The sequence below is a fragment of the Nelusetta ayraudi genome, unplaced genomic scaffold (assembly GCF_046127955.1).
Source record: "Nelusetta ayraudi isolate G7.1 ecotype Tasmania unplaced genomic scaffold, CSIRO-AGI_Nayr_v1 ptg000042l, whole genome shotgun sequence".
Taxonomy (NCBI): domain Eukaryota; kingdom Metazoa; phylum Chordata; class Actinopteri; order Tetraodontiformes; family Monacanthidae; genus Nelusetta; species Nelusetta ayraudi.
This window is the reverse complement of record NW_027466092.1, coordinates 5,527,089-5,554,856: the sequence shown is the minus strand read 5'-3', so window position 1 is coordinate 5,554,856 and position 27,768 is coordinate 5,527,089. Positions and strand designations below refer to the sequence as shown.

At 41.5% G+C, this 27,768-nt stretch overlaps 2 protein-coding genes, 2 long non-coding RNA genes and 2 other non-coding genes across 6 annotated transcripts in view; 2 read left to right on the top strand and 4 right to left on the bottom strand.

The window, feature by feature from the left end:
- The window catches only part of zanl (zonadhesin, like), a 68,382-nt gene extending 58,247 nt beyond the window's left edge, over nucleotides 1–10,135 (bottom strand). The window contains exons 1-28 of the mRNA XM_076035556.1: nucleotides 10,108–10,135; nucleotides 9,706–9,953; nucleotides 9,417–9,565; nucleotides 9,134–9,262; nucleotides 8,811–8,949; nucleotides 8,460–8,601; nucleotides 8,172–8,374; nucleotides 7,923–8,061; nucleotides 7,401–7,517; nucleotides 7,157–7,281; nucleotides 6,528–6,673; nucleotides 6,067–6,210; nucleotides 5,801–5,908; nucleotides 5,421–5,590; nucleotides 4,957–5,159; nucleotides 4,551–4,692; nucleotides 4,185–4,378; nucleotides 3,876–4,017; nucleotides 3,493–3,740; nucleotides 3,204–3,352; nucleotides 2,921–3,049; nucleotides 2,598–2,736; nucleotides 2,247–2,388; nucleotides 1,959–2,161; nucleotides 1,710–1,848; nucleotides 1,188–1,304; nucleotides 944–1,068; nucleotides 312–457 (exon numbers count right to left, since the gene is read on the bottom strand). Of these exons, the coding sequence (XP_075891671.1) occupies nucleotides 312–457; nucleotides 944–1,068; nucleotides 1,188–1,304; nucleotides 1,710–1,848; nucleotides 1,959–2,161; nucleotides 2,247–2,388; nucleotides 2,598–2,736; nucleotides 2,921–3,049; nucleotides 3,204–3,352; nucleotides 3,493–3,740; nucleotides 3,876–4,017; nucleotides 4,185–4,378; nucleotides 4,551–4,692; nucleotides 4,957–5,159; nucleotides 5,421–5,590; nucleotides 5,801–5,908; nucleotides 6,067–6,210; nucleotides 6,528–6,673; nucleotides 7,157–7,281; nucleotides 7,401–7,517; nucleotides 7,923–8,061; nucleotides 8,172–8,374; nucleotides 8,460–8,601; nucleotides 8,811–8,949; nucleotides 9,134–9,262; nucleotides 9,417–9,565; nucleotides 9,706–9,953; nucleotides 10,108–10,135 (4,205 nt within the window). The remainder of the gene's footprint in view (nucleotides 1–311; nucleotides 458–943; nucleotides 1,069–1,187; nucleotides 1,305–1,709; nucleotides 1,849–1,958; nucleotides 2,162–2,246; nucleotides 2,389–2,597; nucleotides 2,737–2,920; nucleotides 3,050–3,203; nucleotides 3,353–3,492; nucleotides 3,741–3,875; nucleotides 4,018–4,184; nucleotides 4,379–4,550; nucleotides 4,693–4,956; nucleotides 5,160–5,420; nucleotides 5,591–5,800; nucleotides 5,909–6,066; nucleotides 6,211–6,527; nucleotides 6,674–7,156; nucleotides 7,282–7,400; nucleotides 7,518–7,922; nucleotides 8,062–8,171; nucleotides 8,375–8,459; nucleotides 8,602–8,810; nucleotides 8,950–9,133; nucleotides 9,263–9,416; nucleotides 9,566–9,705; nucleotides 9,954–10,107) is intronic.
- A 270-nt stretch (nucleotides 10,136–10,405) lies between these two features.
- Nucleotides 10,406–11,214, bottom strand: LOC142893368 (uncharacterized). Its single transcript, XR_012927697.1, has 3 exons — nucleotides 11,149–11,214; nucleotides 10,823–10,901; nucleotides 10,406–10,593 (listed from the first exon to the last, which is right to left on the bottom strand). It is a non-coding gene; the product is annotated as an uncharacterized LOC142893368 (long non-coding RNA).
- Nucleotides 11,215–12,132: 918 nt separating this feature from the next.
- On the bottom strand, nucleotides 12,133–14,297 carry LOC142894293 (MAM domain-containing protein 2-like). Its single transcript, XM_076035555.1, has 5 exons — nucleotides 14,199–14,297; nucleotides 13,235–13,381; nucleotides 12,812–13,080; nucleotides 12,395–12,485; nucleotides 12,133–12,308 (listed from the first exon to the last, which is right to left on the bottom strand). Exons 3-5 carry the CDS (start codon nucleotides 12,962–12,964, stop codon nucleotides 12,133–12,135), a joined length of 420 nt encoding a protein of 139 aa, XP_075891670.1. The 5' UTR covers nucleotides 12,965–13,080; nucleotides 13,235–13,381; nucleotides 14,199–14,297.
- A 9,362-nt stretch (nucleotides 14,298–23,659) lies between these two features.
- trnai-uau (transfer RNA isoleucine (anticodon UAU)) lies at nucleotides 23,660–23,753 on the top strand. The gene is made up of 2 exons: nucleotides 23,660–23,697; nucleotides 23,718–23,753. It is a non-coding gene; the product is annotated as a tRNA-Ile (tRNA).
- Nucleotides 23,754–24,136: 383 nt separating this feature from the next.
- On the bottom strand, nucleotides 24,137–24,230 carry trnai-uau (transfer RNA isoleucine (anticodon UAU)). Its single transcript has 2 exons — nucleotides 24,193–24,230; nucleotides 24,137–24,172 (listed from the first exon to the last, which is right to left on the bottom strand). It is a non-coding gene; the product is annotated as a tRNA-Ile (tRNA).
- A 140-nt stretch (nucleotides 24,231–24,370) lies between these two features.
- LOC142893366 (uncharacterized) lies at nucleotides 24,371–27,740 on the top strand. The gene is made up of 2 exons (XR_012927695.1): nucleotides 24,371–26,987; nucleotides 27,441–27,740. It is a non-coding gene; the product is annotated as an uncharacterized LOC142893366 (long non-coding RNA).
- Nucleotides 27,741–27,768: the final 28 nt, after the last annotated feature.

Genomic DNA, 27,768 nt, shown 5'->3' with positions numbered 1-27,768 from the left:
GACCAAAGGAAGAGTGAGATCTTGTATGAAAAAGAGACTGAGGATGACTTATGGAAACACATGACAACAATGTTGAGAGTTTTCATTAAATATACCTCATAAGAGACAAAGATTACATTTACATCAGCACTGTCACATCAAGTAAAAAAAAAAAATGAGTAAAAATTTGGAAAGTAGGGGGACATCGATCTTTATTAACACATTTTTAAAAAAAAATGAAAGGGACAAATTTTCACTCAATGAGGACACCAAACCAATTTTACTCACATAACCAGTCATCTGAATGTGTAAAGCTATTTATTACTACCAACCTGGGAACAGTGATCTGAGCATAATGGTTGCCATCCCAGCGCACCCGCAGACCAAACGTTGTCTGCAGGGTGACGTACTGACCGGCCAGACTGAGAGACATGAGGGGAGAAGGAGAATGAGGGAGGTTCACCCTCAGTCCATTGACCTGCCAGAGGAGAAAAAGAAAAGAAAAAAATACTTCAGGACAGTGGAAATAGACATTGTCATTATCACCAGTTCTATATGTTCAGGATGAAGTTGCAAGAATTGCAGTTAAACATTTGCTTTAGGACTGAACTTGAAATATTTTAATCTTACACACAGGGCTACATTACTTTGGGGGAAACTGGAATGTTTTGATTAGATTTTTATTTTTTTTATTTTTTTAAACCTTCATTTGTGTAAGTTTAACCTTGAAATGATTTTTATCTCAGCTCTGGTCAAATCCATGACAAGGAGAAAAGGTGGAAGATTTCTGGGATTATGGCATGAGAAAAAGATAAAAGCTGAGGAATGAGATGGGATCATGGGCCAGGTTAAAGCTGGCATGTCATTAAACCACTGGATTAAGAGCAAAGTAAGAATAGAGAGGGAGTGAAGATGCTGATGCGCGTGTGTCATTGGGGAGACTACGGGATGGGGCCATACTGACCAGCGTCTTTCTGGATTTCATCATGGTCACAGTGATTCCATTTACGGTGACATAGAGTTTTTTGAGGTACGACACTCCTGGGGCGTTTCTCTCCTCATTCTTCCCCTCCACTGAGAACCAAGGACCTGCACAGTACATGATGTGGAATGTTGTGTGTCACTATTCAATCCATTCAATCATCATCATTTTTACCAGAACACGGCACTTGGACTGCAGCAGGTGATGACTAAAGCTCATTCCTTACCCGTGTTGTTCTTGCAGCTTCGAGCCAGTGTGTAGGTGCACGTTCCCATGAAGGTATAGAACTTCTTGTCAAATGTCGTGTAGTGAGGATCTCCAGACACCACACAGTCCTGGTAGTCTGAGACAGAGGGACAGAGGAAACAACTTGAACATTTTCAAACTTTCAGGGAACAACTCCCGTAGCTCCTTCATGACTGGTTCAATATCGAATGAATTCAAAAACAGAGGTCTATTCGTATCCTCTCTTTATTTATTACAAGAATCTAATGACAGATTGGCTCTTGTTTTTAGTAGATCTTTATGACAAGCTACAGTCCTGGGATGACTCAAGCATTGCAAGAGAATAATGGGTGAAGTTTAGATGTAGTTTGCCGCAGACACATAGCCGGGCATGTAGCCCTGGCAGCTGTCACTGACTTGATTGCATGATTACTACTATTACGTGAGAAAACATCTCATGTGACACGAAATATACCCCTTCAATTCAAGGTTTTTGTCTCACTAAATGACCAGGAGAACTCACCACTTGGGTAGCATCCCTGCACTCCTTCTTGGATTTTACACTCATGCATTGGGGGGCAAGTGAAGGGCGAGCATGTCACATTGGGAGGGTTACATTCACACTTCTGCTTGCAGTCTTCTAGATAAAATTCTTCTCCACCCTAAAATACAAAGACAGACTCAAGTAAATTGGAGCACCTTGGGTCCAAGACATAAAACACAAGTAGATACACATTCCGTCCATGGTTATGAAGGCATAACTTCACTGTACCTCATAGAGCTGGCCGTTGAAATGGCAGACGTCGTCGAAACAAGTGGTCTTCAACACGCACTTGCCATCACGCAGGACATAGCCGGGATCGCAGACACAGCCTTCAGAACAGGGACCAGCGCAGGAGGGGGGCATGCCTGAACATGTCTCTTGGCACGAGTCTGCGCACGGCTCGTAGTGGCTGTTGGAGTCGCAGTCCAAGGCTGCAAGTGGACCAGAGAGTTAGTTTTCAAGAATATCCATTCACTTCTTTCCTTTGCCTTCATACTGTAGTAAGGAAAAGCTTACGGCAGAAGGTTTCATTTCTCCAAAGTCCAATGGTGACTCCGCGGTCCTGACACTCATTCGCATAAGCTTCAATGGCTTCGCACAGGATGGGCCTCGCTCCGCCCAGCTCACACAGGTCAAACACACAGTCTTTGAAGTAATTCTGAAAAACAAGTATCTTGTCACAACTCCTTTCTTGTCAGTGTCACAACTTGGACATTTTTCAAGAATTGCTCTTCTCACTGCTGAAGTACGTCACTTGTATTTCTATGACTTCAAACAACCACATTTACCTCAAGAAATTGTACATGCAGAACATGCTGCAGTCTGGATTAACAACTTATTTCATTTGGCTAGTGAAATCTCACTTACGTTGGGATTGATCTTTTTGTGGCACACAGCAAATGGGCCATTCTTGTCCAAAAGGATGCCACAGAATCCTGAGCTTTCGTACAGTTCCTCCTCGTCATTGTCACACTCAGGGCCAGGGGGTGGTGGTTTGTGATTACACCTGTCAACACAAACACATCATCAGGGAATCTCACCGTGTTTCCAGGAGAGATGGCAACCTCCGTTCAAAGAGTGAAGCTTAGTTCCATCTTCTCTTACAGAGTTTGAACAAATAGAATGGAAAAACCCCATCATGCATCTATGATAGCTGTTATGTTTGAAAGCTCTTTGAAAGCTCTACTAACTTAGGATCAGTGTTCCAGCTGTGTCCAAACTCATTGGCGTCTTTAGCCAACAATCCGTCTGGTTTTCTGAAGTCGTCCTTAGAATTCAGATCATAATCTCCACACAGTCCACACAGCAAACCTTCATAGCTGCAAGTTAGAGAAAGAAAATGTGCAAGTCAGTGACATGTGGAGGTGACAACAAGAGCTCAGACCTGCGCCTTCTCTGTCTCAAAAACTTTGTTGCTTGTTTGTGGCCACACTCAGGTCCCATCTTTGACCATCAGTTCAGTCTTTCACTCACTCTTTGATAACTTTGATGTCCATAAAGTGGTTTCCATCATAGCGAACGGTCACACCAAAGTCCATGGCCACAGTGTAATGCTTTCCTTTCTTAGACACAGAGACACCTGGGGCCGCAGTCATGGGCAGCTTCACGTTGGTCCCATTCACCTTTCAAATAAAAGCCAAGATTATTAGAGAGGTAACAAAAAACAAACAGGTTCACACATAAGCAGAGACGTCTCTCAACTGCATCAGCCACATCTTCTCCTAAATGACTACATTTAATTGCACATCTGCCAATATCTTACCTGCACCGTGCCACCTTTCAAGATGGAGATCTTCACGTCGTACACATGTACATGCACAGCCTTCAAATACGAGATTGTAGGCTTGTTGAAGCGGTTTTCATTGTCCGCATGCACCTCAAAGTATGGCAGAGATGATGTGCTATTGCAAGGTTTAGACATCACATAGCTGCAGTTGCCCATGAAGTTGTAACGACGCTTGTCAAACGTGGTGTAGTGGGGATCACCAGAAGCTACGCATGTGGATGTATCTGCAGGCAGGAATGAAAGAGGACAAACTCTTGTCAGAGGTCATATTGTCACAGATGTGATGGCACTGGTCTGAAAGGATGGAAATGAATGGATTTCTACTCTGTCAACCTTCACGTTCAGAAGACTTTTTTTACCTTTAGGATAGCAGCCTGACACTCCATCATGCTCACGACACTCTTCATCGGGATCACAGGAGTTATCAAGACATTCCAAAGTGTAGTTGCCTGCACAGCGGCACAACTGTGAACAACCGTCACCATTTACAACCTCACCAGGCTGAAAACAAAAGAGGAAGAAGAAGAAGGAGAAGAAATGATCAGTACTGGCAGGTTACACTGTATTCCTCCAATAGCATTACACCTGCATTTACAGCTGGCAATGAAATTATCTGTTGCCTTCACGACATTATGAAAACTGGAAAAGTTCCACATAGAATGTCTGACCTCATAATAGTTGTTGTTTTCATCCAGGCAGCCACATTTTTCCACTGGCACACAGCGCCGTCCCTTGAAGACAAACCCTGGTTTGCAGAAGCAGCCACTGATACATGAGCCTGTGCAGTTGGTGGAAGGTGCCTCACAGGAGGGAATACAAGCGGGACCGCACTCGATATACTCTGCATTATCCGGACATGGATCTGCAAAACAAAGAAAAGATGATGCTCGTACAATTGACTGCAAAATGACAATAAAGCTGCTTTAAAAAGACAAAGACGTAAAGATAATTGAGATGAACTAAAATCATAGCGTTTCAAAATGATCTCCATAAATGTGTAGAAAAGGAAGGAGACAAAGGAGTCATCGACATACCAACTATGCAGTCATATGCTCCATCCTCGAGCTGGCAGATTTCAGTGCCTGGTTTACAGCTGCTGTTGTGGCACTGAATCAAACCTCCACTCAGACACTCACACTTCTGGTCACATCCCTCCAAGTACCAATCATCCCCTTCCTGAGGAACACACACACACACACAAGAAATATAAGAGAAATTTGTCTTCAAATATATATAAAACCATACATATATAGGTATTCCTGTACATAAAACTACATTTTCAGTCGTCATCATCATCATCATCATCATCAACATTTCCTTAACCCTTAATTAGCCAAATTTTAGCTATACTTCAACCTGATTCCAGACAAACAATAAGAATACTTTGCAGGTTAGACGTTATGATTTGATGAATATTGCTTGTGGGATGTTTCAACTTACAGGGTGATAGGATCCATTGCTGTCCACGCAGCCACAGTCTTTCAGTTCCACACACTTGTCGTCACTGAGAACAAAGCCAGGGTCGCACTCGCAACCCTCCACACACACGTCCTCGCAACCAGAAGGCCCGACTACACCAAGGCACGTCTCTGGGCATGAGCTCATGCACAAAGTGTAGGAGCTGTTCGGTGGGCAGGGCAAGGCTTCACATAGCAACAGAGGTGAAGCAGGGGATGGAATGGAGGGAGGGAGAAAGGGATAAAAGGAGAGGAAAAACATGTGTCATGTGTTGTGATTGTGGTTGTTCTCAGGTGCATCACTGCTGTGCTGTTGTTCTTACGTCGATCAAAGGAGAAATTAGCAGCGCTCCTTTGCATGAAGATGTATTTTACCCTAACAAGAGGAACGGAACACCTTCTCTCTCAAACATAAAGTATTTCTTTCACAAGTCTCCTCCAACTTACGACAGAATTCTGAAGACCTCCACTGATCGACTTTAGCTCCAGCTTGTTGGCAAGCATCTGTGTAGGCCTGAAGCTGGTCACATAGAACACTCTCATTGCCGTTGTACTGGCACATGTCAAACACGCAACTCCTGAAGAACGGAGTGGGATCCACCACTGAGATGCACTCCCTGGAAGGAAGGAAAGGACAGGGAGTGGTCAATCACATGGAACAAAAAGTCTTCAACACAATGACTAATTGTGAGTAGACAAAATTGGACATCATGTATTCCACACAGGAATCTGCGGACACTTTGAAGAGGACACAACTGAGCTGGATATTGTGGGGTTAAAGTGTGAGTTGAAGCAGCTCACTACTCAGCCACAGACTGCTTCCTTACTTGAAGGGGCCAGTCTTGTCTTCAATCTTGCCGCATTTTTCTGGTTTGACCACCTCAGCCTCAAGTTTAGGGTCACACTCTGGGTCTGGCCCTGAACCTGAGGTACAACTGCACAATACAGGCACAGAAAGAGAAACAACAGGATTACATCTCCTCAACAGACACTTGAGCAAAGTCCAATCCTGTAGATATTGGATATAACACATGAGGATGATATGACTGATGTGAATTTCAAGCAAAGTCTCAGACAGATGCATGGAACTCACCTGTAATCCTCATCGTCCTCAGTCTGCCAGCTGTTTGCAAAGTCATTGACATCTGTCACCAGAGTGCCATCGGGTTTGGTGAAGTCATTTTCTGGTGCCCCGTTGTAATCGCCACAGAGGCCACATGTCTGATTGTAGTAGGAGCTGTGGGACCAAAGGAAGAGTGAGATCTTGTATGAAAAAGAGACTGAGGATGACTTATGGAAACACATGACAACAATGTTGAGAGTTTTCATTAAATATACCTCATAAGAGACAAAGATTAAATTTACATCAGCACTGTCACATCAAGTAAAAAAAAAAAAATGAGTAAAAATTTGGAAAGCAGGGGGACATTGATCTTTATTAACACATTTTTAAAAAAAATGAAAGGGACAAATTTTCACTCAATGAGGACACCAAACCAATTTTACTCACATAACCAGTCATCTCAATGTGTAAAGCTATTTATTACTACCAACCTGGGAACAGTGATCTGAGCATAATGGTTGCCATCCCAGCGCACCCGCAGACCAAACGTTGTCTGCAGGGTGACGTACTGACCGGCCAGACTGAGAGACATGAGGGGAGAAGGAGAATGAGGGAGGTTCACCCTCAGTCCATTGACCTGCCAGAGGAGAAAAAGAAAAGAAAAAAATACTTCAGGACAGTGGAAATAGACATTGTCATTATCACCAGTTCTATATGTTCAGGATGAAGTTGCAAGAATTGCAGTTAAACATTTGCTTTAGGACTGAACTTGAAATATTTTAATCTTACACACAGGGCTACATTACTTTGGGGGAAACTGGAATGTTTTGATTAGATTTTTATTTATTTTTATTTTTTTAAACCTTCATTTGTGTAAGTTTAACCTTGAAATGATTTTTATCTCAGCTCTGGTCAAATCCATGACAAGGAGAAAAGGTGGAAGATTTCTGGGATTATGGCATGAGAAAAAGATAAAAGCTGAGGAATGAGACGGGATCATGGGCCAGGTTAAAGCTGGCATGTCATTAAACCACTGGATTAAGAGCAAAGAATAGAGAGGGAGTGAAGATGCTGATGCGCGTGTGTCATTGGGCAGACTACGGGATGGGGCCATACTGACCAGCGTCTTTCTGGATTTCATCATGGTCACAGTGATTCCATTTACGGTGACATAGAGTTTTTTGAGGTACGACACTCCTGGGACATTTCTCTCCTCATTCTTCCCCTCCACTGAGAACCAAGGACCTGCACAGTACATGATGTGGAATGTTGTGTGTCACTATTCAATCCATTCAATCATCATCATTTTTACCAGAACACGGCACTTGGACTGCAGCAGGTGATGACTAAAGCTCATTCCTTACCCGTGTTGTTCTTGCAGCTTCGAGCCAGTGTGTAGGTGCACGTTCCCATGAAGGTATAGAACTTCTTGTCAAATGTCGTGTAGTGAGGATCTCCAGACACCACACAGTCCTGGTAGTCTGAGACAGAGGGACAGAGGAAACAACTTGAACCTTTTCAAACTTTCAGGGAACAACTCCCGTAGCTCCTTCATGACTGCTTCAATATCGAATGAATTCAAAAACAGAGGTCTATTCGTATCCTCTCTTTATTTATTACAAGAATCTAATGACAGATTGGCTGGTGTTTTTAGTAGATCTTTATGACAAGCTGCAGTCCTGGGATTACTCAAGCATTGCAAGAGAATAATGGGTGAAGTTTAGATGTAGTTTGCCGGAGACCCATAGCCGGGCATGTAGCCCTGGCAGCTGTCACTGACTTGATTGCATGATTACTACTATTACGTGAGAAAACATCTCATGTGACACGACATATACCCCTTCAATTCAAGGTTTTTGTCTCACTAAATGACCAGGAGAACTCACCACTTGGGTAGCATCCCTGCACTCCTTCTTGGATTTTACACTCATGCATTGGGGGGCAAGTGAAGGGCGAGCATGTCACATTGGGAGGGTTACATTCACACTTCTGCTTGCAGTCTTCTAGATAAAATTCTTCTCCACCCTAAAATACAAAGACAGACTCAAGTAAATTGGAGCACCTTGGGTCCAAGACATAAAACACAAGTAGATACACATTCCGTCCATGGTTATGAAGGCATAACTTCACTGTACCTCATAGAGCTGGCCGTTGAAATGGCAGACGTCGTCGAAACAAGTGGTGTTCAACACGCACTTGCCATCACGCAGGACATAGCCGGGATCGCAGACACAGCCTTCAGAACAGGGACCAGCGCAGGAGGGGGGCATGCCTGAACATGTCTCTTGGCACGAGTCTGCGCACGGCTCGTAGTGGCTGTTGGAGTCGCAGTCCAAGGCTGCAAGTGGACCAGAGAGTTAGTTTTCAAGAATATCCATTCACTTCTTTCCTTTGCCTTCATACTGTAGTAAGGAAAAGCTTACGGCAGAAGGTTTCATTTCTCCAAGGTCCAATGGTGACTCCGCGGTCCTGACACTCATTCGCATAAGCTTCAATGGCTTCGCAAAGGATGGGCCTCGCTCCGCCCAGCTCACACAGGTCAAACACACAGTCTTTGAAGTAATTCTGAAAAACAAGTATCTTGTCACAACTCCTTTCTTGTCAGCGTCACAACTTGGACATTTTTCAAGAATTGCTCTTCTCACTGCTGAAGTACGTCACTTGTATTTCTATGACTTCAAACAACCACATTTACCTCAAGAAATTGTACATGCAGAACATGCTGCAGTCTGGATTAACAATTTATTTCATTTGGCTAGTGAAATCTCACTTACGTTGGGATTGATCTTTTTGTGGCACACAGCAAATGGGCCATTCTTGTCCAAAAGGATGCCACAGAATCCTGAGCTTTCGTACAGTTCCTCCTCGTCATCGTCACACTCAGGGCCAGGGGGTGGTGGTTTGTGATTACACCTGTCAACACAAACACGTCATCAGGGAATCTCACCGTGTTTCCAGTAGAGATGGCAACCTCTGTTCAAAGAGTGAAGTTTAGTTCCATCTTCTCTTACAGAGTTTGAACAAATAGAATGGAAAAACCCCATCATGCATCTATGATAGCTGTTATGTTTGAAAGCTCTTTGAAAGCTCTACTAACTTAGGATCAGTGTTCCAGCTGTGTCCAAACTCATTGGCGTCTTTAGCCAACAATCCGTCTGGTTTTCTGAAGTCGTCCTTAGAATTCAGATCATAATCTCCACACAGTCCACACAGCAAACCTTCATAGCTGCAAGTTAGAGAAAGAAAATGTGCAAGTCAGTGACATGTGGAGGTGACAGCAAGAGCTCAGACCTGCGTCTTCTCTGTCTCAAAAACTTTGTTGCTTGTTTGTGGCCACACTCAGGTCCCATCTTTGACCATCAGTTCAGTCTTTCACTCACTCTTTGATAACTTTGATGTCCATAAAGTGGTTTCCATCATAGCGAACGGTCACACCAAAGTCCATGGCCACAGTGTAATGCTTTCCTTTCTTAGACACAGAGACACCTGGGGCCGCAGTCATGGGCAGCTTCACGTTGGTCCCATTCACCTTTCAAATAAAAGCCAAGATTATTAGAGAGGTAACAAAAAACAAACAGGTTCACACATAAGCAGAGACGTCTCTCAACTGCATCAGCCACATCTTCTCCTAAATGACTACATTTAATTGCACATCTGCCAATATCTTACCTGCACCGTGCCACCTTTCAAGATGGAGATCTTCACGTCGTACACATGTACATGCACAGCCTTCAAATACGAGATTGTAGGCTTGTTGAAGCGGTTTTCATTGTCCGCATGCACCTCAAAGTATGGCAGAGATGATGTGCTATTGCAAGGTTTAGACATCACATAGCTGCAGTTGCCCATGAAGTTGTAACGACGCTTGTCAAACGTGGTGTAGTGGGGATCACCGGAAGCTACGCATGTGGATGTATCTGCAGGCAGGAATGAAAGAGGACAAACTCTTGTCAGAGGTCATATTGTCACAGATGTGATGTCACTGGTCTGAAAGGATGGAAATGAATGGATTTCTACTCTGTCAACCTTCACATTCAGCAGACTTTTTTACCTTTAGGATAGCAGCCTGACACTCCATCATGCTCACGACACTCTTCATCGGGATCACAGGAGTTATCAAGACATTCCAAAGTGTAGTTGCCTGCACAGCGGCACAACTCTGAACAACCGTCACCATTTACAACCTCACCAGGCTGAAAACAAAAGAGGAAGAAGAAGAAGAAGGAGAAGAAATGATCAGTACTGGCAGGTTACACTGTATTCCTCCAATAGCATTACACCTACATTTACAGCTGGCAATGAAATTATCTGTTGCCTTCACGACATTATAATACATGAAAAAGTTCCACATAGAATGTCTGACCTCATAATAGTTGTTGTTTTCATCCAGGCAGCCACATTTTTCCACTGGCACACAGCGCCGTCCCTTGAAGACAAACCCTGGTTTGCAGAAGCAGCCACTGATACATGAGCCTGTGCAGTTGGTGGAAGGTGCCTCACAGGAGGGAATACAAGCGGGACCGCACTCGATATACTCGGCATTATCCGGACATGGCTCTGCAAAACAAAAATATAATTTAGAAAAACTTTTTTTGTTTGATGCACGGCATAAAGAGATGGATTGTCACTGTTGGACCAGGAGTTTTTCATTCTGGGTTGGTTCTGGATGCAGAGTAAAAACACATTATTCTAGTATTGTTGTGTTCACCAGCCATACATTTCATTCAGAACTTGCCATAAGTAACAGCATTTCATCATGTCATGTGACCTTGTGACATTTTCTCACCTCCACAAGCCGTGACACAAACTGCATCAACAGCAATATCGGTCTCAGGGGTTTCTCCAAAGGTACCAACAATCACAAACTGAAACGCAGATAACGCTGTCATTAATATTACAACAAATTATGTTCACACTCGCTTCTGTTTCGGTACAGTACAACTGTTGTCTTTATTTGTGTGTTGCTGTCAAATGTATTCCCCAGAGGAGATTTGGTGTTTTGGACTAACCTTTATTAATATGTATACAAAAAGCTTAAATCCAACCATCCATTACTTTGTGTGTGTGTGTGTTTAAATACATTTACAAATGCAAACAGTTTCCAGCATTTACCTGTATGGCAGCAGTTCCAGTGTAACGGACGACTGCAGGCTTCCAGCCTTCGCACTGATTCCCCTTCACACTAAAGAGAGCCGTTCCTAGGCTTCCACCTAAAACATATTTTTATATAAACATATAAATATATATAAATCCCGCACATGCATACTCACAAGCGCGCACAAGCACACACACACACACACACACACACACACACACACACACACACACACACACACACACAATCCAATACAAACACACACACATTTAATCTTTTTCATGCTGTCTGTTGTGTTTCATAGATTGTAAAATGTGTGTTTCTACCTGTGGTCATGGTGTGGACACTGATCTCCATGTTTTTGCTTGTGCCATACAGATAGTAGTGGAATTTGAGATCCAGACATCCAGATGAGTTTATGTGAGGACTTTTCAACAAAGCTTTCTCTCCAGGAATCGCGCTCTGTGCATCCATCAACATGTACTGACCCACTACACAGGGAGGGGTCAAAAACAAATTTCATTATAACTGTGGTGCACATAACTCAGAACGTCTTTTCTTTTACCACCCTTAGTAAAGTTTTATTCTGTCTATTTCCTGACAATAAAAGCAAAAGAACTAAGAAAGGTCTGACGTAAATACACTTTTAGAGTAACTTCCTACTGGAGCAAACTTTTTCACCTTTCCTGCAGCATAATTTAGTCAAAAAAAAGAATTAAAATGAGAAAATGAAAAAAAATTCTAAATGAAGGTAGTGTTAAATGAAACATGCAAAAGAATTAATGTACAATATTTCTGAAAAACAAGGCAACTAGCTTTACTAAATTGAAGAACAATAGAAATAAATGTGTTTAATTATTTCCTTAAGAATTTGTAAAGACATGTGCTTGTTTTCAATATTAAACTCAGAACGCAAGAAGCAAAACGAGAGAATACTGTTATGCGACTGTTATGATTTGTTATTTCTAGTACCAAAACAGCAGACTTGTTTAAATATTACTTCACATAGAAAAGAACAATTTACATCCAGGTTTGGAGAAATCATCTTCAGGTCCACTGCCATCAGTTTCCGTCGACCCACCCCACTGCTCAAAGCCAAAACCGAGAGGATTTTCAGCTTCAGTTGTCCACCCACATAAGTCATCCGTAGTGTCAAAATCACAGCCTGAAATACAAGCTGTGGACGAAAAACAAACAAACATAAGCCTGCTTCCATGCATTTGTCTGTGTGGTTATGTTTGAGTGTTTGTGTGGTGAACTCACAGGGGCAGTGTCCTTCTGAAATGACAATGTTGTCCAAAGCAATGTCGCAGGAAGATGAGTGAGATGAACCTCTCTGAGCCTCAAACATAATCTGCAACCACGGACAAAATTGTTGTTATTATTATTATTTTAATGAATTAAATAAATAATTAAACAAATAAACGAACAACAACAACAACCTTTGATAAAAAAAAAAAAAAAAAGTCTGAAAAGCTTCCATTGACAGGACTAACAAATACTTCTTTTGTTGGGGAAAACTTTTTAAAATGATCAACAATAATGATACACACACCCACACACACCCACGCGCGCACACACGCACATGCACAAACACATGCACTCAATAATTGAGTTTTACTTTCAAGTTGCCTAACAACATGTTTTCTTAACGTATTCAGCAAAGACAGAAAAACTTACGATGACATTGTCAGCACTTTGTTTTGTCACAGTCACATCACCCTTCAGCCATGATGGACTCTGATAACCCGTCTTTTTCCAGATCTCATCCTCCCCGCCTCCAGGCCTCTTGGCCAGAACCCTCAACACATTATCTGTGTCTGAGCCGTACATGTAGTAACGAAACTGAACACAGATCTGAGTGGCTTTTGATGAGAGGGAAGGACTCTGCAGACCAGAGAATCCACCGTTTAACACATTGTCGCACTCCGTGTATATGAAGAAACCCTCTGCAGCAAAAGATTGAGATAGAACAGACATCTCAATTTTAATTGAAAACAACGGCAACCACCACCAAAAATGGGACTAAATTAGCCTCCACCATAAAATCAATAAAACCTGTGAAGAGAATATATTTCAAACAGGAATTCTTGTTGTACTAACTTCCATCAGGGAAGTCTCCACTGGGGCCTGTGCCTTGGGTTGGTGTTGAACCTTTGTGTCTTATCCAGTCGGTGTTGTCTGTTTGGTCTTGTGTGAAGTTGCAGAATGGGTGGCTGTTGTGATTAAAGTCACAGGAGATCAACGTGCCTACAGAGAGACAAACACAGCACATCCAGATATCAGATGCAAAAAGAAGACATTGCTAACTGTGTTGTGTATCTGTTGTTCATGTTGTTCAAAAGGAAAAAAATGACAAGACTGGCTGTAAATTTGGGAGGCATTTTTACGAATCTAGACTGAAGTACATTTCTTGCCAAAAGTGGTTATTTTATATAGCTGGACAACGTTTTTTTTCCAAATGAAAAGTTTATAAGAGGCTTATTGATTGTATGTCTAACACCTCTGTTGCGTCAAATAAGTCGCTGTAACCATCACTTTTCCTGTACCACTAATCTGGAAAAAAAAATGCTTCAAAGTTGAATGGAAAAGTCATTTTTAAATGATCTACTTGAAAACACATCGATAGCTCAAAAGGTTAGACTCTACTGTTGACCTTCAGCCTCATATGACGCATTTGGAAAACCCAAATGCGTCATAACAACTTGAATCAGACTGTACTTTAAGAGCCACTATCTACCGAAATGATGGGCGTAGTTGTCCCATGGGCTTGTCATGGGTCGTGTGCAGATTGCATGACTGACCTCTTCTAACACATACTAACTGCGAAAGTGTGCACTCGTAATGGATTTGCAAAGATAAGAAGCAATAAAGAGTTAAAGTCCACTTCCAGTCCAAGGTCACTTTGGGGCAGGAACCAAAACTCTTCAATAATTTGGCAAGAATACAGAGGTGTGGTAAGTACATCATTCCATAAGCACAAAAACACGTGAGCATTCTGGGTGTGGCTTTCATTGTGATAACAAAGTAAATCATTTTTCTATTGATTTAAACCAATCAAACATACCATCGTCTCTTGGCACTTTCTGCAGGCTGGAAAAGAAAGAAGGACAGAAACAAGTTGAAACTAAATTTGCTTGGTGTTGGGAAAATAAATACAATGTTGTATCGTTATATCGTTGTAACTAGATTACAACGATATAAGAGCCCGTTGGGGCCTTGTGCCGCTGTGGCAATGTTTAATGATAACTATGAAATTAATAATTAAATTACAATAAAATGTGAGTGCCTGAAGAGAACACTTACAGACACAGGGAGAACATACAAAGTCTACATGGAAAGCTCCCAGGTGGGAAGCAAACCCACAACCTTCTTACTGTGATTCAACAGCGCCGAGGTATTATGTGAAATTATGACTCATTATTCTCCTTTAATCCAAAAGACTGAAAAGTCAGAAATGCAATTAATTTGTTTTAGATTTCCTATTTTCTTAAACGGAAAAGTCTCAGAAATATGTATGTACTTATTTTTTATACTTTGATTTATAAGCGTAACACTGCACCCAGGACAGTGAGTTAAATAAATAAATAAATAAATAAACAACTCTAACGAATAAGTGGAATTTAAGTATTAATTATGTATTTTGAATCTCACCCATACTGTTGTCCTCCCGCATTGCAACCACACATCCATAAAAGCACAATCAGAAACTGTAACGTATCCATGGCTAACTGTAAGTTAGCGAGGGAAGACGCACGGACGGAGCAGAGTGCTTTATTTATAGTGAGTGCTCGAGTGACGTCTCCTGCCCCCGCAGACAAAATGGAAACTTGGGCAGACACTGAATTTTTACGCTGTCTGATATTGCAAAATGTGTAAATGAGTAACTGTATGTGATAGGGACAGGGTGGGGTGCATCTTCCTGAGATGCAGGTGGAAGCCGTGTACATTTTTATCTGGACCTGCGCGTGTGTGTGCGCGTGCGTGCGTGCACATGTACATCGTCATGTGAGGATTGACCTCTGAGCAGTTCACATGCTGGGTGGGGATGCCTATCAAGCAGTATAATCACTAATAAGAATGTTGTGCAGTTGACAGATTATTTTGTTATAAACAGAATACTTTGGCACTTGAACCACATGGGCACTCCAATTTACAGAGCCTCATGCGCGAGTGGTACGTTGCACTTTGTAATGCATTGTGGACTCATAATGCGTGCAGCAATTTCTTCCTTATCATTTTAAAACATAACATACAATGAGGATCACCCATAGCATTTAGATCATGGGAACTCAGTGTTGGTTTTTCAATGTAAACATGAACCAACACAGCAACACTTCTTCCTTCTCAAGATTACTTTAATTCCTCACTGGTGAAAAAAAGAAAGAAAAAAAGAAAAAAGACATCCAGTCTTCTCCATGGGGTTTTTCATTGTGCCATTTGTCATACTTTCAAATTTTTCAGATTTTTTTTTTTTTTTAAATGATACTTTGCTATAAACATATGCATGCTGTAAAGTCAAATGTATTCAGTGCTGCTGACCACTATGCAGAGCTTCGGGATCAGAACCCTTGGTACACACAAACCCTCCAGAAATGTGATAAAATTCAGTCATTCATTCATCTTCTATACCCGCTTCTTCCTGAGATCAGGATCACGGGGGTCTGCTGGAGCCTATCCCAGCTGTCTTAGGGCGAAGGCAAGTCGCCAGTTCATCGCAGGGCCACATAGAGACACACAACCATTCACACTCACATGCGCACCTACGGACAATTTAGAATGTTCAATTGACCTCACATGCAAGTTTTTGGACTGTGGCAGGAAGCCACGCAGACACAGGGAGAACATGCAGTGTGATAAAATTGATTATAAAAAAGAATCATGGCTATCATTACCCTGAACAGGCAGATAACAGAATGTTGTGAAACTTTGTCTTCCATAGCAACAGACAGCTTGAACTTTCCATGTGTAGTTTGCCCTGGTCACTGCATCAGTGTGCCGTATACATTAGTGAACCTAATCAGAAAAGGAAGGCGAAGAAGCCCGGCTGCACCTTGCCTTTTAACACCTCATTGTTTGCGTCAGATTATGTACTTGAAATCACCTTTCCCCTAATTGTATGACGAAGCAACCATCCTTTAAATAGCTTTATGTTTACGCAAAGTTTATGCTTGAAAATTCGGCAGCAATGGTGGCAACAATATGCAGTGAACACAAGCAAAAATCAAGACAACAACCAGACCAGAGTGGCTTCTCATTTAAACAAGAAAAAACGTCAGTATCTTTAGTCAGAATAAAGCCAAGGCTTGAATTGCTTTGAAATATATGCACTCTTCAAAAGCCTTCAAAAGCTTATTGGAAAAAAATGTTGGGTTTAAAAATCTCATCAAAATTATAAAGGTTATAAAGTTATAAAGGTTGACAATATACTACACTAATGTTAGACTTTAATATCATGCTGTGCTATGCTATGCAATAATATGTATCGTCGTTTTTTTTTTTTTTTATCTTTAAAACTCGGCTTTTCTTTATTGTCTATAAGGACAACTGTGTTTGGCCTATTCACAAATGTTCCTTTTTTATTTTTCTTAATAACCAATGTTGGTTTTCTATTTCATGGCAAAGGGAAATAGAAAACCTGTTTCTCAATTGTTATCAAAATGTGTTTTATAGGTGTTTTCTTTTCATTCCAAGGATTTGTACGGCAGGGAGAGAAGAAGGAAGAAAGAGAGAAAATATTTCTAGCACACATAGGCACACCAAACCAGGAAATGTCTTAATTATTAAAACTCCGTAGTCCTTAGTCATAGAGGTCTGAGGGGATGTGGGCGGGGATAACAGCAGGTTTTTACTGTAACAACATCTGTCTATTTTCTATACCCGCTTCCTCCTACACTGAGGGAGTCAGGGGGTGAAGGCAGCCTGGACAGGTCGCCAATTCATCACAGGGCAACATAGAAAGACAACCAAGGATACACTCCGTCACACACCTACAAACAAATTCCTAGTTTGCCTCACATGCACGTTTTTTTGGACTGTGGGAGGAAGCCGGAGTACCCGGAGGGAACCCATGCAGACACAGGGAGAAAATGAAAACCCCACACCGGAATGCCTGGGATCGACCCCATAACCTTCTTGCTCTGAGTGTATATTATATGAATTGAATAGAGTTCTGTGGGCATTTTCAGTTTTTTTTTTGTCAAAATTGTGTTGTATAATTTACCACCAAGACAAAGTTCTCCATTAGACAATGACAGCAGCTGAGTCCTGCCAAGACAGGCAGTCGACCACTGCCTAAACACACTTACTTCGTTTCTACCTAATTCTTTAAAAGAAGGAGAAAAGGTTTAGGTGACCAAAGGTAGCCTGTGAATGCACTGCTTTTCAATAAAGGCAGTATATTCCATAGTGCAAAGGTGTGTGCAGTGACACAGGGCTTAAACACGGAAACTTTATTACTTAAGATCTTTTATCCCCATATTATCCGCAGTATGTTTTTGATACTGTGACAAAAAAGACAGATCAAGTTAAGAGGTCATAAAAGTTCGACCAACAACCTCAACTTCAATGTGTTTGTTGTTGTTTTTTTAATTAAAAATGTACAAAATGTTAAGCCATAAACGCTTTAAAGTCATCTAAAGAAGTTAGCAGTGGCTTAACAGACTCAGTCTCTTCAATCTGCTTTTGGGGGGGATTTGTCGTCATTGAAATGTGAAGTTTCTTCATACTTAACACTTTCATGGAACACACTTGAATATTGAAAAAGAAAAACTCCCCGGGATTTACAACTGAGAGGAGCACTCACAATGTCACTTTCAAATGATCTTTAACCCCAAATTCTCTTTGGGTGGAGCCAGTACTCATCATAAAGTAAATATCAACGTGTGTTTAAAGTCCTGTCCTCATAAAGATATAGAGAAAAGTCTAAGTTTTACTTCCTGCTTCTGTGACTACTATGAGCATCAAATAAAACCATACAACCACAGAGTTTAGTAAAAAAAAAATAAAATAATTAAACAGTAAATAATAAACAATAAATTAATGACAACAATAAAAGTTCTTCAGTCTAAGCGGTGTCAATGTGGTGTCATTGCTTCTTCAGGTGGAGGATTGACGCGGGGGTTTGAGTTCACAGTAACAAATGGACATGAAATCAACATGCAAAACAACCCTGAGACCCATGAGCTTGCACGGACATTTTGAGGAGGTGATGCTAACTGGGGGGGGAGAAAGGGCACCTTGTGCGCCAAGTTGAACTGCCGACTGTGAGATTTATTACAGGCATGTCATATTACCTTGTACTACACGTGCAATTCTGTCGTAATATGTATTTATTCCAATAGGACTGCATATGACTATTGGTAATTGTCATATGCAGTCTGATGCCGATGTTTACTAATATTCAACAGGTTGGTTTCTGCTAAATTACTGTACAATTCAAATAGGGAGCAACAGAACATTGAGGGGTGGATCCACAAAGCGTTTGCGCGGCTTTTGCGCCAGAAAATCCGTGTAAATAGCGCCAAAAACGGTGATTCCGATCCACAGAGAGGACGCAAACGTGAAAGTCGGCGCAAGATGCGCCGAGGCGCAGGTAGCGGCAGGGTTGCGCCAGACTCATTTGAATGTATTTAAATGAGTCATTACGCGCAAAAGGACACCCCCTTCTACGCAAATATGCCTTATTCAAACAGCGGCAGATCCAGAAAGACTTTGCGCTCGTGTCCGCACGCAGTTTGACAGACGGAAACACCGCAAGCCAAAACCAGGCGCAGCTTCTGTCTGTCAAAGTGTTTCTTGCTTCTGGGTGAAACTTTCCTCTCTGAAAAGCCTGAAATATATACAGTATATGGCTCCCCAAATCTTATATATAGATAGGCATAGACTACAGTATGTATGCCAATATTTTAGATAGGCTATGAAAAATACAAATGGTATTCAGGTGTTGGTGGTTGTCTTGCTTATATAATGACTAACGCGTCTTGCGTCTTGACTTTCTTTCCATTATGGCAGCAGGTGTCAGGTGTTGGTGGACTCAAATGCACGACAACCACTGATGCAGTTTAAGGTGTTTATTAAAGAGTAGCGGTCGGGCAGTCCAGGGTCGAGAACCAGTGCAGGCGGTGAGAGAGGCAGGAGAGATCGGCGCCGGGGACGGGCGGAGGTCGATAACAGCGACAGGGTCCAGACGGGGCAGACGAGGACCGTAGTCCGAGGCGAGCAGGGTCTTTACCGGGGAGTCGGTCCGAGGACGAGGCGGAGACAGGGTCGGAGACGGGCTGTTGTCAACCGGGGAACGAAGGAGTACAACAAGGAGACAGGCGCTGGACTACTGGTGCAACGCAAAAGCGATAATCTGGCAACGGCGGAACACGGGAGACTGGTTACTAAAGGCGTTGCAGATCAAAGGCGAAGATTGTTGGCTATCAAGATCATAAGGGCGTTGGCTTGGAGACCGTGACACTTGGTAAGATGGAGGAGGCAGGCGCGCAAAGGAGCGCGTTTATCATAGCAGAGTTTCGCTTGTTTGACCTCCGAGAACGGGACATTTTAAAGAGAGAAAAAAATGTTTTGCTTTAATTTTGTTGCATGTCTCATTGCATCAGCAGCGAGGGCATTGATTGACTGAATGGAGGGGAAGGGAGGGACATCGAGCCGACTTGAGAAGGGGAGACACACACACACACACACACACACACACACACACACACACACACACACACACACACACACACACACACACAAATTGGGTCATAAATATATATTAATCCCGAATTGAGAGATGAAACCATAGGCCACAAACTGTACACTGTAAAATAATGATATTTAAAATATAACAACAATAAAACAAACACTGTGCAAAAAAATGAATTTTCAAAAAAAAAAAAAAAAAGAAAAAGAGCACATTGCTCCAGAGGGGAAAAGGCCAGGTGCTCTAGCACCACCCAGTGTCTATCTGTGCACGTCCCTGCTGCCTGCGGTGCCCCCACGACTGCTGAGCACCTGCCTGTTTCTGTCATTTGGCAGGGTAAACGTAATGTTGAAAGAGGCTTACTGCCTCCTACTATTTTGTATTATCAGCTAGTCAATTAATTATGTGTCATAAAAATAGTTTTATCTGGATTCTTATTCTTAGTATCGCCAAAGCAGTAAAGCAGGGAACATATGCAATATAATTAATGAACAAAATCGATAATAGTTTATTAGCCACAAACTTTGTCTTAACAACTAATTATAGTTATTTCTGAACCAACAAGCAATGATAACTTAACTCAATTGCTGCTATCACACCGTTGTGGATAAAGCACCATTTACAGATCCAAAATTCATGACTTTAGTGTTGATGGTTGTGTTGATGGTTCTCATTGTCTCCTTGAGAGATTGTTGTCCCTTCAGTGGTTTATTTTGGTATAAAGGTATGTTACTGTTAACTTTTTTTTGTTTGTTTATTCATTTTTGGTGGGGTGTCGTTTTTTCTTTTGTTTGTTTGTTTGTTTTTGTTTTTAATCATTCCTGGCAAAGATGGCTTATGATTTGTGACTTTTGCAGATTAATTGTTGGAGTTTCAGAAAAACTGATCATATTTTAAACATCGTTTTGACATTTTTCTCACCTCAGCCCATGACACACACATCATCATCATCAACCTGCATCAACCGCAACAACCAGTTTCTCCATAAATACCACAATCACAAAATAAAATATGTTAATGCATATATCAGCTTCAGCATAACATAACTGTTTTATATTTGTCTAATGCTGTTTTTATTCACTGTATTATGAAATAATTTTCTTCTGCAATAACCTGACCTGCCGGGAAAACAAATGAAAATTAGTTTTCTGGCCAGATCTATCTATGTCCTATGAGTATGTAAATATGTGCAAAAGCAGAAATGTCCATGTCTACATTTATAAATTAATGAACAAAGTGGATATCTTTCTAGTACTTTTTTTTTTATATAAACAAGCATACAAAAATTTTGTTTTAGTTAAAAAACATCACCATCTAGAAATTACTTCCTTCAGATTGTGTCGTTCAGCCACAAGTTCAGCCATGCTTATTTCCTGTTCAGGATGGATTTCAGTGTGAACATATCTGCTTGAATCCTGTTCATACAGGATATAAGACAAGACATATTGTAAAAGTAGAAATGGTGGTGTGGTGATGGCACCTTAAACTATAATATATTTGTACAAACATGTTTTATTATATGTGTTAAACAGTATAACATGCATAGCTCAGAATGACGCTAAAACTGAAAAAAAATGAAACTGAAACTGAAAAAAAACAACAACACAAACACAAAAAATACACACACACACACACACACACACACACACACACACACACACACACACACACACACACACACATACACTGCCTGGCCCCAAAAAAAGTTTCCACCAAAAATACAGGTCACACACCTTATAATATTTTGCTGGACCACCTTTGGCTTTGATTATGGCACGCATTCGCTGTGGCATTGTTTCGATAAGCTTCTGCAATGTCACAAGATTTATTTCCATCCAGTGTTGCATTCATTTTTCACCAAGATCTTGCATTGATGATGATAGAGTCTGACCGCTGCGCAAAGCCTTCTCTAGCACATCCCAAAGATTCTCAATGGGGTTAAGATCTGGACTCTGTGGTGGCCAATCCATGTGTGAAAATGATGTCTCGGGCTCCCTGAACTACTCTTTCACAATTTGAGCCCGATGAATCCTGGAATTGTCATCATGGAATATGCCTGTGCCATCAGGGAAGAAAAAAAATGCATAGATGGAATGACCTGGTCATTCAGTATATCCAGGTAGTCAGCTGACCTCATTCTTTAAGCACATACTGTTACTGAACCTAGACCTGACCAACTGCAGCAACCCAGATCATAGCACTGGCTTCAGTAGGCACTAGGCATGATGGGTGTGTCACTTCATCTGCCTCCCTTCTTACCCGGATTCGGCCATCACTCTGGAACAGGGTAAATCTGGGGGGAGGTTTCAATTCGCTAGGGAGCATAAAGATTGGACTCTGGAGCAATGGAAGAGGGTCATGTGGTCTAATGAGTCCAGATTCACCCTGTTCCAGAGTGATGGGCGCAAGAACATAAATCAGTCAACATTTTTGGCCTTACCCTTTAAATTGGCAATACCCAATATCACAAAGTCGGGCTTTAAAGCTTTACAATAACAAAACCCACTCAGAGGCTAACGTTAAAAAGTATTTCTTGGACTTGCTTAAATCTGAGGAAATAGAGAAATGATAACCAGAATGCTTTTTGTTTCATTTTTTCACGTTTACAGTTAAGAACAGAGTTCTTTTTTTCTTTTTTTTTCTAATTTTAAATCATCTGAAATGCCAACACTCAAACAAAAGAAGAAGAAAAAGTATCTAAAATCAAATTTAAAATAAATAAATAAAAATAAATAAAATAAGTTGCAGGCCTGTACCACTGCTTGTGTTCGTGGGTTCCAAAAACGCAGTGGTTAGCTCAACCCTGTTGGCGTAAAAAAAAAAATAATAATAATAATAATAATGATAAATAAAATGAGATCAGTGGTCGGCTCCTTAAGATATCCTGCAAAGCTGCTCACAGCTCGCGGCTGTCTGTCCAGATGGTTGCGGTAGCAGTAGAGCCCAAACCCTAACCCACACGGTGGAGTTTGGGCTTTGGATGATCCTCTTGTTCGGGTCGGGACGTGCAGGCGAAGCGAGTGTGGTTAGTTGGGTTAGCTGGTAGCCGCTCGCCTCCCGGCCACCCGTCCACTATATAGTTTGGCCAACGAGCGGCTTTTTGAGTTACAATTGCGGAAACGCCGTGCAAACGTTTCAGTTTGTAACTCCCCTGAAAAGCCCTGGTTGAGTAACTTGCAGTAAATTTCGGTTTTAGCGGCAAAAATTTCCTCCAGCGCTGCCGACGTCCTCGCTCTCTCATTAAAAACCCACCTGTGCACCCAGTCTTCTTCTCCTCTCCCTTTTATTAATGCACACGCACACACATTGCTTAAAACCCCACGTGCCTAGCATTTCTCTAGAAAGATTCATTAACATTTAAAGTTAAACAAAAATCGTTTCGTATGTCACTTTACAGCTAAAACGCATTCCACCACTAGGTGGCAGAAAACCCGCACTTAAAAAAAACAACAACTACATACTGAACATTTTTATCCAATAATAAATGGTATTAGAAGATCTTTTTTTCTCTCTCTCTCTCTTTTTTTTTTTTTTTTTTTTTTTTTTTTTACTATATTAATCGTTGCTTCGATCACATTCCTGAGAGGTTTTGAAAACATTCATAGCTGTCTATGCCTGTCAGGTTTTTTGTTTTTGTTTTTTCGTTTTTTTCTTTTTGTCTAATCTGCATTAGTTTTTCCCATATAGGTGTATTTGGATTGGCCGAGTAGTAATATGATAATACACACTGTATTTGACGGCCATCAAAACATTCAAGGTTCCTTTACAACTAAACGGTCCTCGCTCGTTTCTCTTCCTCCTTTTGGATTGGCTTTGGATTGTCGCGGTCAGCAGCAGCTCCAGTGGCGCAATCGGTCAGCGCGCGGTACTTATAAGGCAGTAACTTGCGAAGCAATGCCGAGGTTGTGAGTTCGAGCCTCACCTGGAGCACAGCTGTTTTAGAATCAGCAGTAACATGTTGCATGTTGTTCATGCAGACATTAGTAAACCAAGATAACTGAATCACTGGGTATTAAAATTATTAAGATTGTCAGTTCAAGCCTTCTTGGACTACTGTTGTATAACGGCTGCACTGATTACACCACTGGAGCACATTGAAGAAACCACAATATCTGAATCAACAATACAGTACAGTTAGTCTCAAAAACGAGAGGAATCTGCTTTTGTGATGTCACCAAGGACATACATAGTTGCTTCACCAATACTACTGGTTTCCTTCCAAATTTTAATATCAGTGATTCAGTTATCTTGGTTTACTAATGTCTGCATGAACAGCACTTGCACCTTTGTTACTGCTGATTCTAAAACAGCTGTGCTCCAGGTGAGGCTCGAACTCACAACCTCGGCATCGCTTCGCAAATTACTGCCTTATAAGTACCGCGCGCTGACCGATTGCGCCACTGGAGCTGCTGCTGATGGCAACAATCCAGAAATCTGATGGCTTTATTTCTAAAAATCTCTCTTGAATTACCTTTTCAGCAGTAGTAATTCATACTCATTCCCACAATAATTCATAAAAAAACAAACAAAAAACCCCCCCTCAAATATCAAATTTGATAATGATGACTCCATAGTCAAGTAAGTTTCTCATTGACTGTTTCTGCGACACGGTGGTTCAGGGGTTTGTGCTGTTGCCTCACAACAAGCTGGTTCTGGGTTCAATCATGTGCCTGGGGCCTTCCTGTATGTAATATACATGTTCTCATTGTCTGTGTGGTTTCTCGCTGGGTTTTCTGCCTTCCTCTCACAGTCCAAAACATGCATGTGAGGAGGTTTTCCAAACTCGAAAATAAACACTAGCAACCCTCAGTGCAGCCAGTTAAGCTACTTCAAATTTAACTGCAAGGAATTCACTCCCACCACGTTTTTGTTTATATTATTTGTCCAAAATGACAATATAATAATACTTTAGCAATACAATACTATATACTTTTATACTTTATTAGGGATGCAGCGAAACCAAGACCAGTATCGGGTATTGGTACAGAGGGTTGAGTACTCTACTCACACTCATAAAATATGTGCTGATACTACAATCAATCAATCAATCAATCAATCAATCAACTTTTATTTGTACAGCGCTAAATCACATCCAAAAACGTCTCAAAGCGCTTTGTACAATCAGAGAAAAAGGAACCAACTGGGCCCCCAGAGCAAGCAAGTTGCGACAGTGGCCAGGAAAAACTCCTCTGTGGGAAGAAACCGAGAGCAGATCCAGACTCCAGGGGGCCGTCATCTGCCAATGACCAGTTGGGGTGAGAAGGAAATACAAAAATCAGACAGGCCAGAGTGAGTTGCAGGGTTAAAGCTTTCACAATAAACAGTAGATGCAGATATATAAGAATGAATAACTAAAATATGTATATAAGTGGACCAGTTGTAAGTGTATGCACATGACAATTTTGTTACATTCGTGTTACTACTGCAGTGAAACTTCTACAAAACTTCTACAAACTGTTCTACAAAAAACATGCTGGGGAATGTTGTTCAAATAACAGAACATCTGTGGGGGGGGGGAGGAATCCAAGTAATTCTATAATGTGTAATGGTCTTATCAAGTAATCCGTATCAGTGGGTACTGAAATGCAAATACCCTACTCATTCTGTCAAAAAGTATACTATTTATGTGTACTAATCAATATGTACAATTTATTAGTTTAAATGTTTGCATTGTTGAAAAAGTTTGATCATTTATGCAACATAATGGAGTAAAAAACGTTTTTATTTCCTGTTAAAAAGCGAACAAGCTCATGTAGGAATAACATGATATTAATATGTTTTGAATTGTGGCATACTGCTGCCCTCTTATCCATCAGTGCCAGTTTCAACCGCTCTCTCTGAAACGGATAGCATGACTAAGCACTTTTCTTAAGGAGGGAGCCCCCCCTGCACTCCTTGTGCTGAGTCACACTTTCGGCCCCTCACTGCATGACTACTGGCAATGAGAAGACAGAGAATGTAACAGGAAGGAATTGATAACATACATGTATGACACTAAATCTATCCAAATCTATCTATGATATTATGTTATTGCTAATAATTTTCCATGCATACATAGACATATTAAAATTATTTCAAACACTTTATGCACTAAAATGTGCATAAAAGATTAATGAAACCTGTTTTCAAGAGCGTCTGACTTTAAATGACTGTGTAAAGAGGGGTCGTCTCAGGTCGTCCTAATGTGAAACCTTTTGGTTGGGCAGGAGAGGGGAGGATTGTGAACCCTTTGAAATGTCTTACAGATTGTTTCTCTGCCTGTTATTTTAAGCAAGCTATGAGCACACACACTTCTAAAGGTAAAGGTAAAAGGAAAAGTAGATTTTATTGTCATTATGTTAATGTACAAAGACATTGCAAGATCAGATGGTAGTTCTATCCATCCAGTGGAAAAATCATCAGTAAACACAAGTCTAAACTCTTTTTGGGGGGTAACCTTCACTTAACCAATATTTTCCGATAACAGCATGGCGACATTTGCGGTACAGTGCTTAGAAATGACACTGAGAGGGCAGGATTTTTTTGTTTAAGCCTCTCTGTGTTCTGCAGCACTCCTGCATTAATAGATAAAAAAAAATAACATGTTTTTTCCAAGGAGTCCTGCAGTTGTTCAGAGGTTAATATTCCCAGCGTCCAGGACTTTCTGTGTCAAGTTTGCAAGATCTCCTTGTATCTACGTTTGCTCTCTCAGGTCGTGGCGTGCACCAGCACATCCACAACCACAAAATCAAGTCTTAATTTGAATCATCTTGACAGTGCTTGTACAATCAAAGTGCTTCTGTTTAAAAATGACCATGTGTTTCTTTGCAAGCTTGCTGATCTGCCTTCAGTCCAGTCCTGCACGATGACGTCAGCTCAAACACATGGTCACCACCCAGAAGTGAAATCCACTGGGTGGTGAAGCCACTATCTGACACAGGCCTGCCTCACGCCCACAGTGGCCTGCAGCTTATGGAGCTGTAGATAGTAGCAGCTGAAAGGCTTTATCTGAAAAAAATGTGAGATATTTAGCTGCAACCTCTCAGTCATGTCAAGCAGGTTTTTGCCATATTTCTTTAGGTGTGCTACTCGGGGGAGATCAATGACAGGCGGAACAGCACAATGGCAAAGCCAATATTGCAATGTGTGCCATTAAGTGGCACAAGCTCTACTTTCCAAAGATCTGTGAGGAACAAATGCTTCTGGCTTATTTCAGTGGTTTGTGAGAACAAGAACTGTGTGTGGCTCTCGTCAACACTGTGCTCCAGTGGCGCAATGGATCTAGCGTGCGGTACTCATATGACCATAACCTGCAGAGCCATGCTCAGGTTGTGAGTTTGAGCCTCACCTGGAGCACAACATTTTGAAAGAAGCTACTCAATGACCCTGTTGGTCACTTAACCAGGAGCTTATGAGAATAATTGTCACTGATTTCAATTGTATATTGAACATGCAGACTGGTTAGAGCTGCATCTCCGACATGAATGTAATAGCAGAATCAATTCTACACAAAAAAATATAACAGACAGTAAAAACTGTGGGAGCTTTATTCCACTACCATTTCAGTATTTCAGTGATGCTTCTCTTTATATTCACTTTGTTTGTGTGTGTGGTATGCTTTCTCCCCTCTTTCCCAAGATATCCACACCCTGGCCCTACCGGCATTGCCCTGCCTTTCCTCCCCTCTGATTGGTGCAGCATCTGGGAGGTTCAGCTCTCCAATCAAGGAAATCCTTCACTGCACCTCATTTCCGATTGGTGCGGCACCTGCTCCACACCACCGGACCTCCACTTGACAGCTGCTATGCCATCCACTCCGCCGGGGGGGGGGGGGGGCTCACATCTGGTTAAGGCAACAAGAATCAAGAATTCTTGTTTTGTGTTTGTTGCCCCTTTGCCTCCCCTAAAACAGGGAGCAATAAACTTACTCTACTATAACACCGTGGCTTTGTGTTACTGCCTTTTT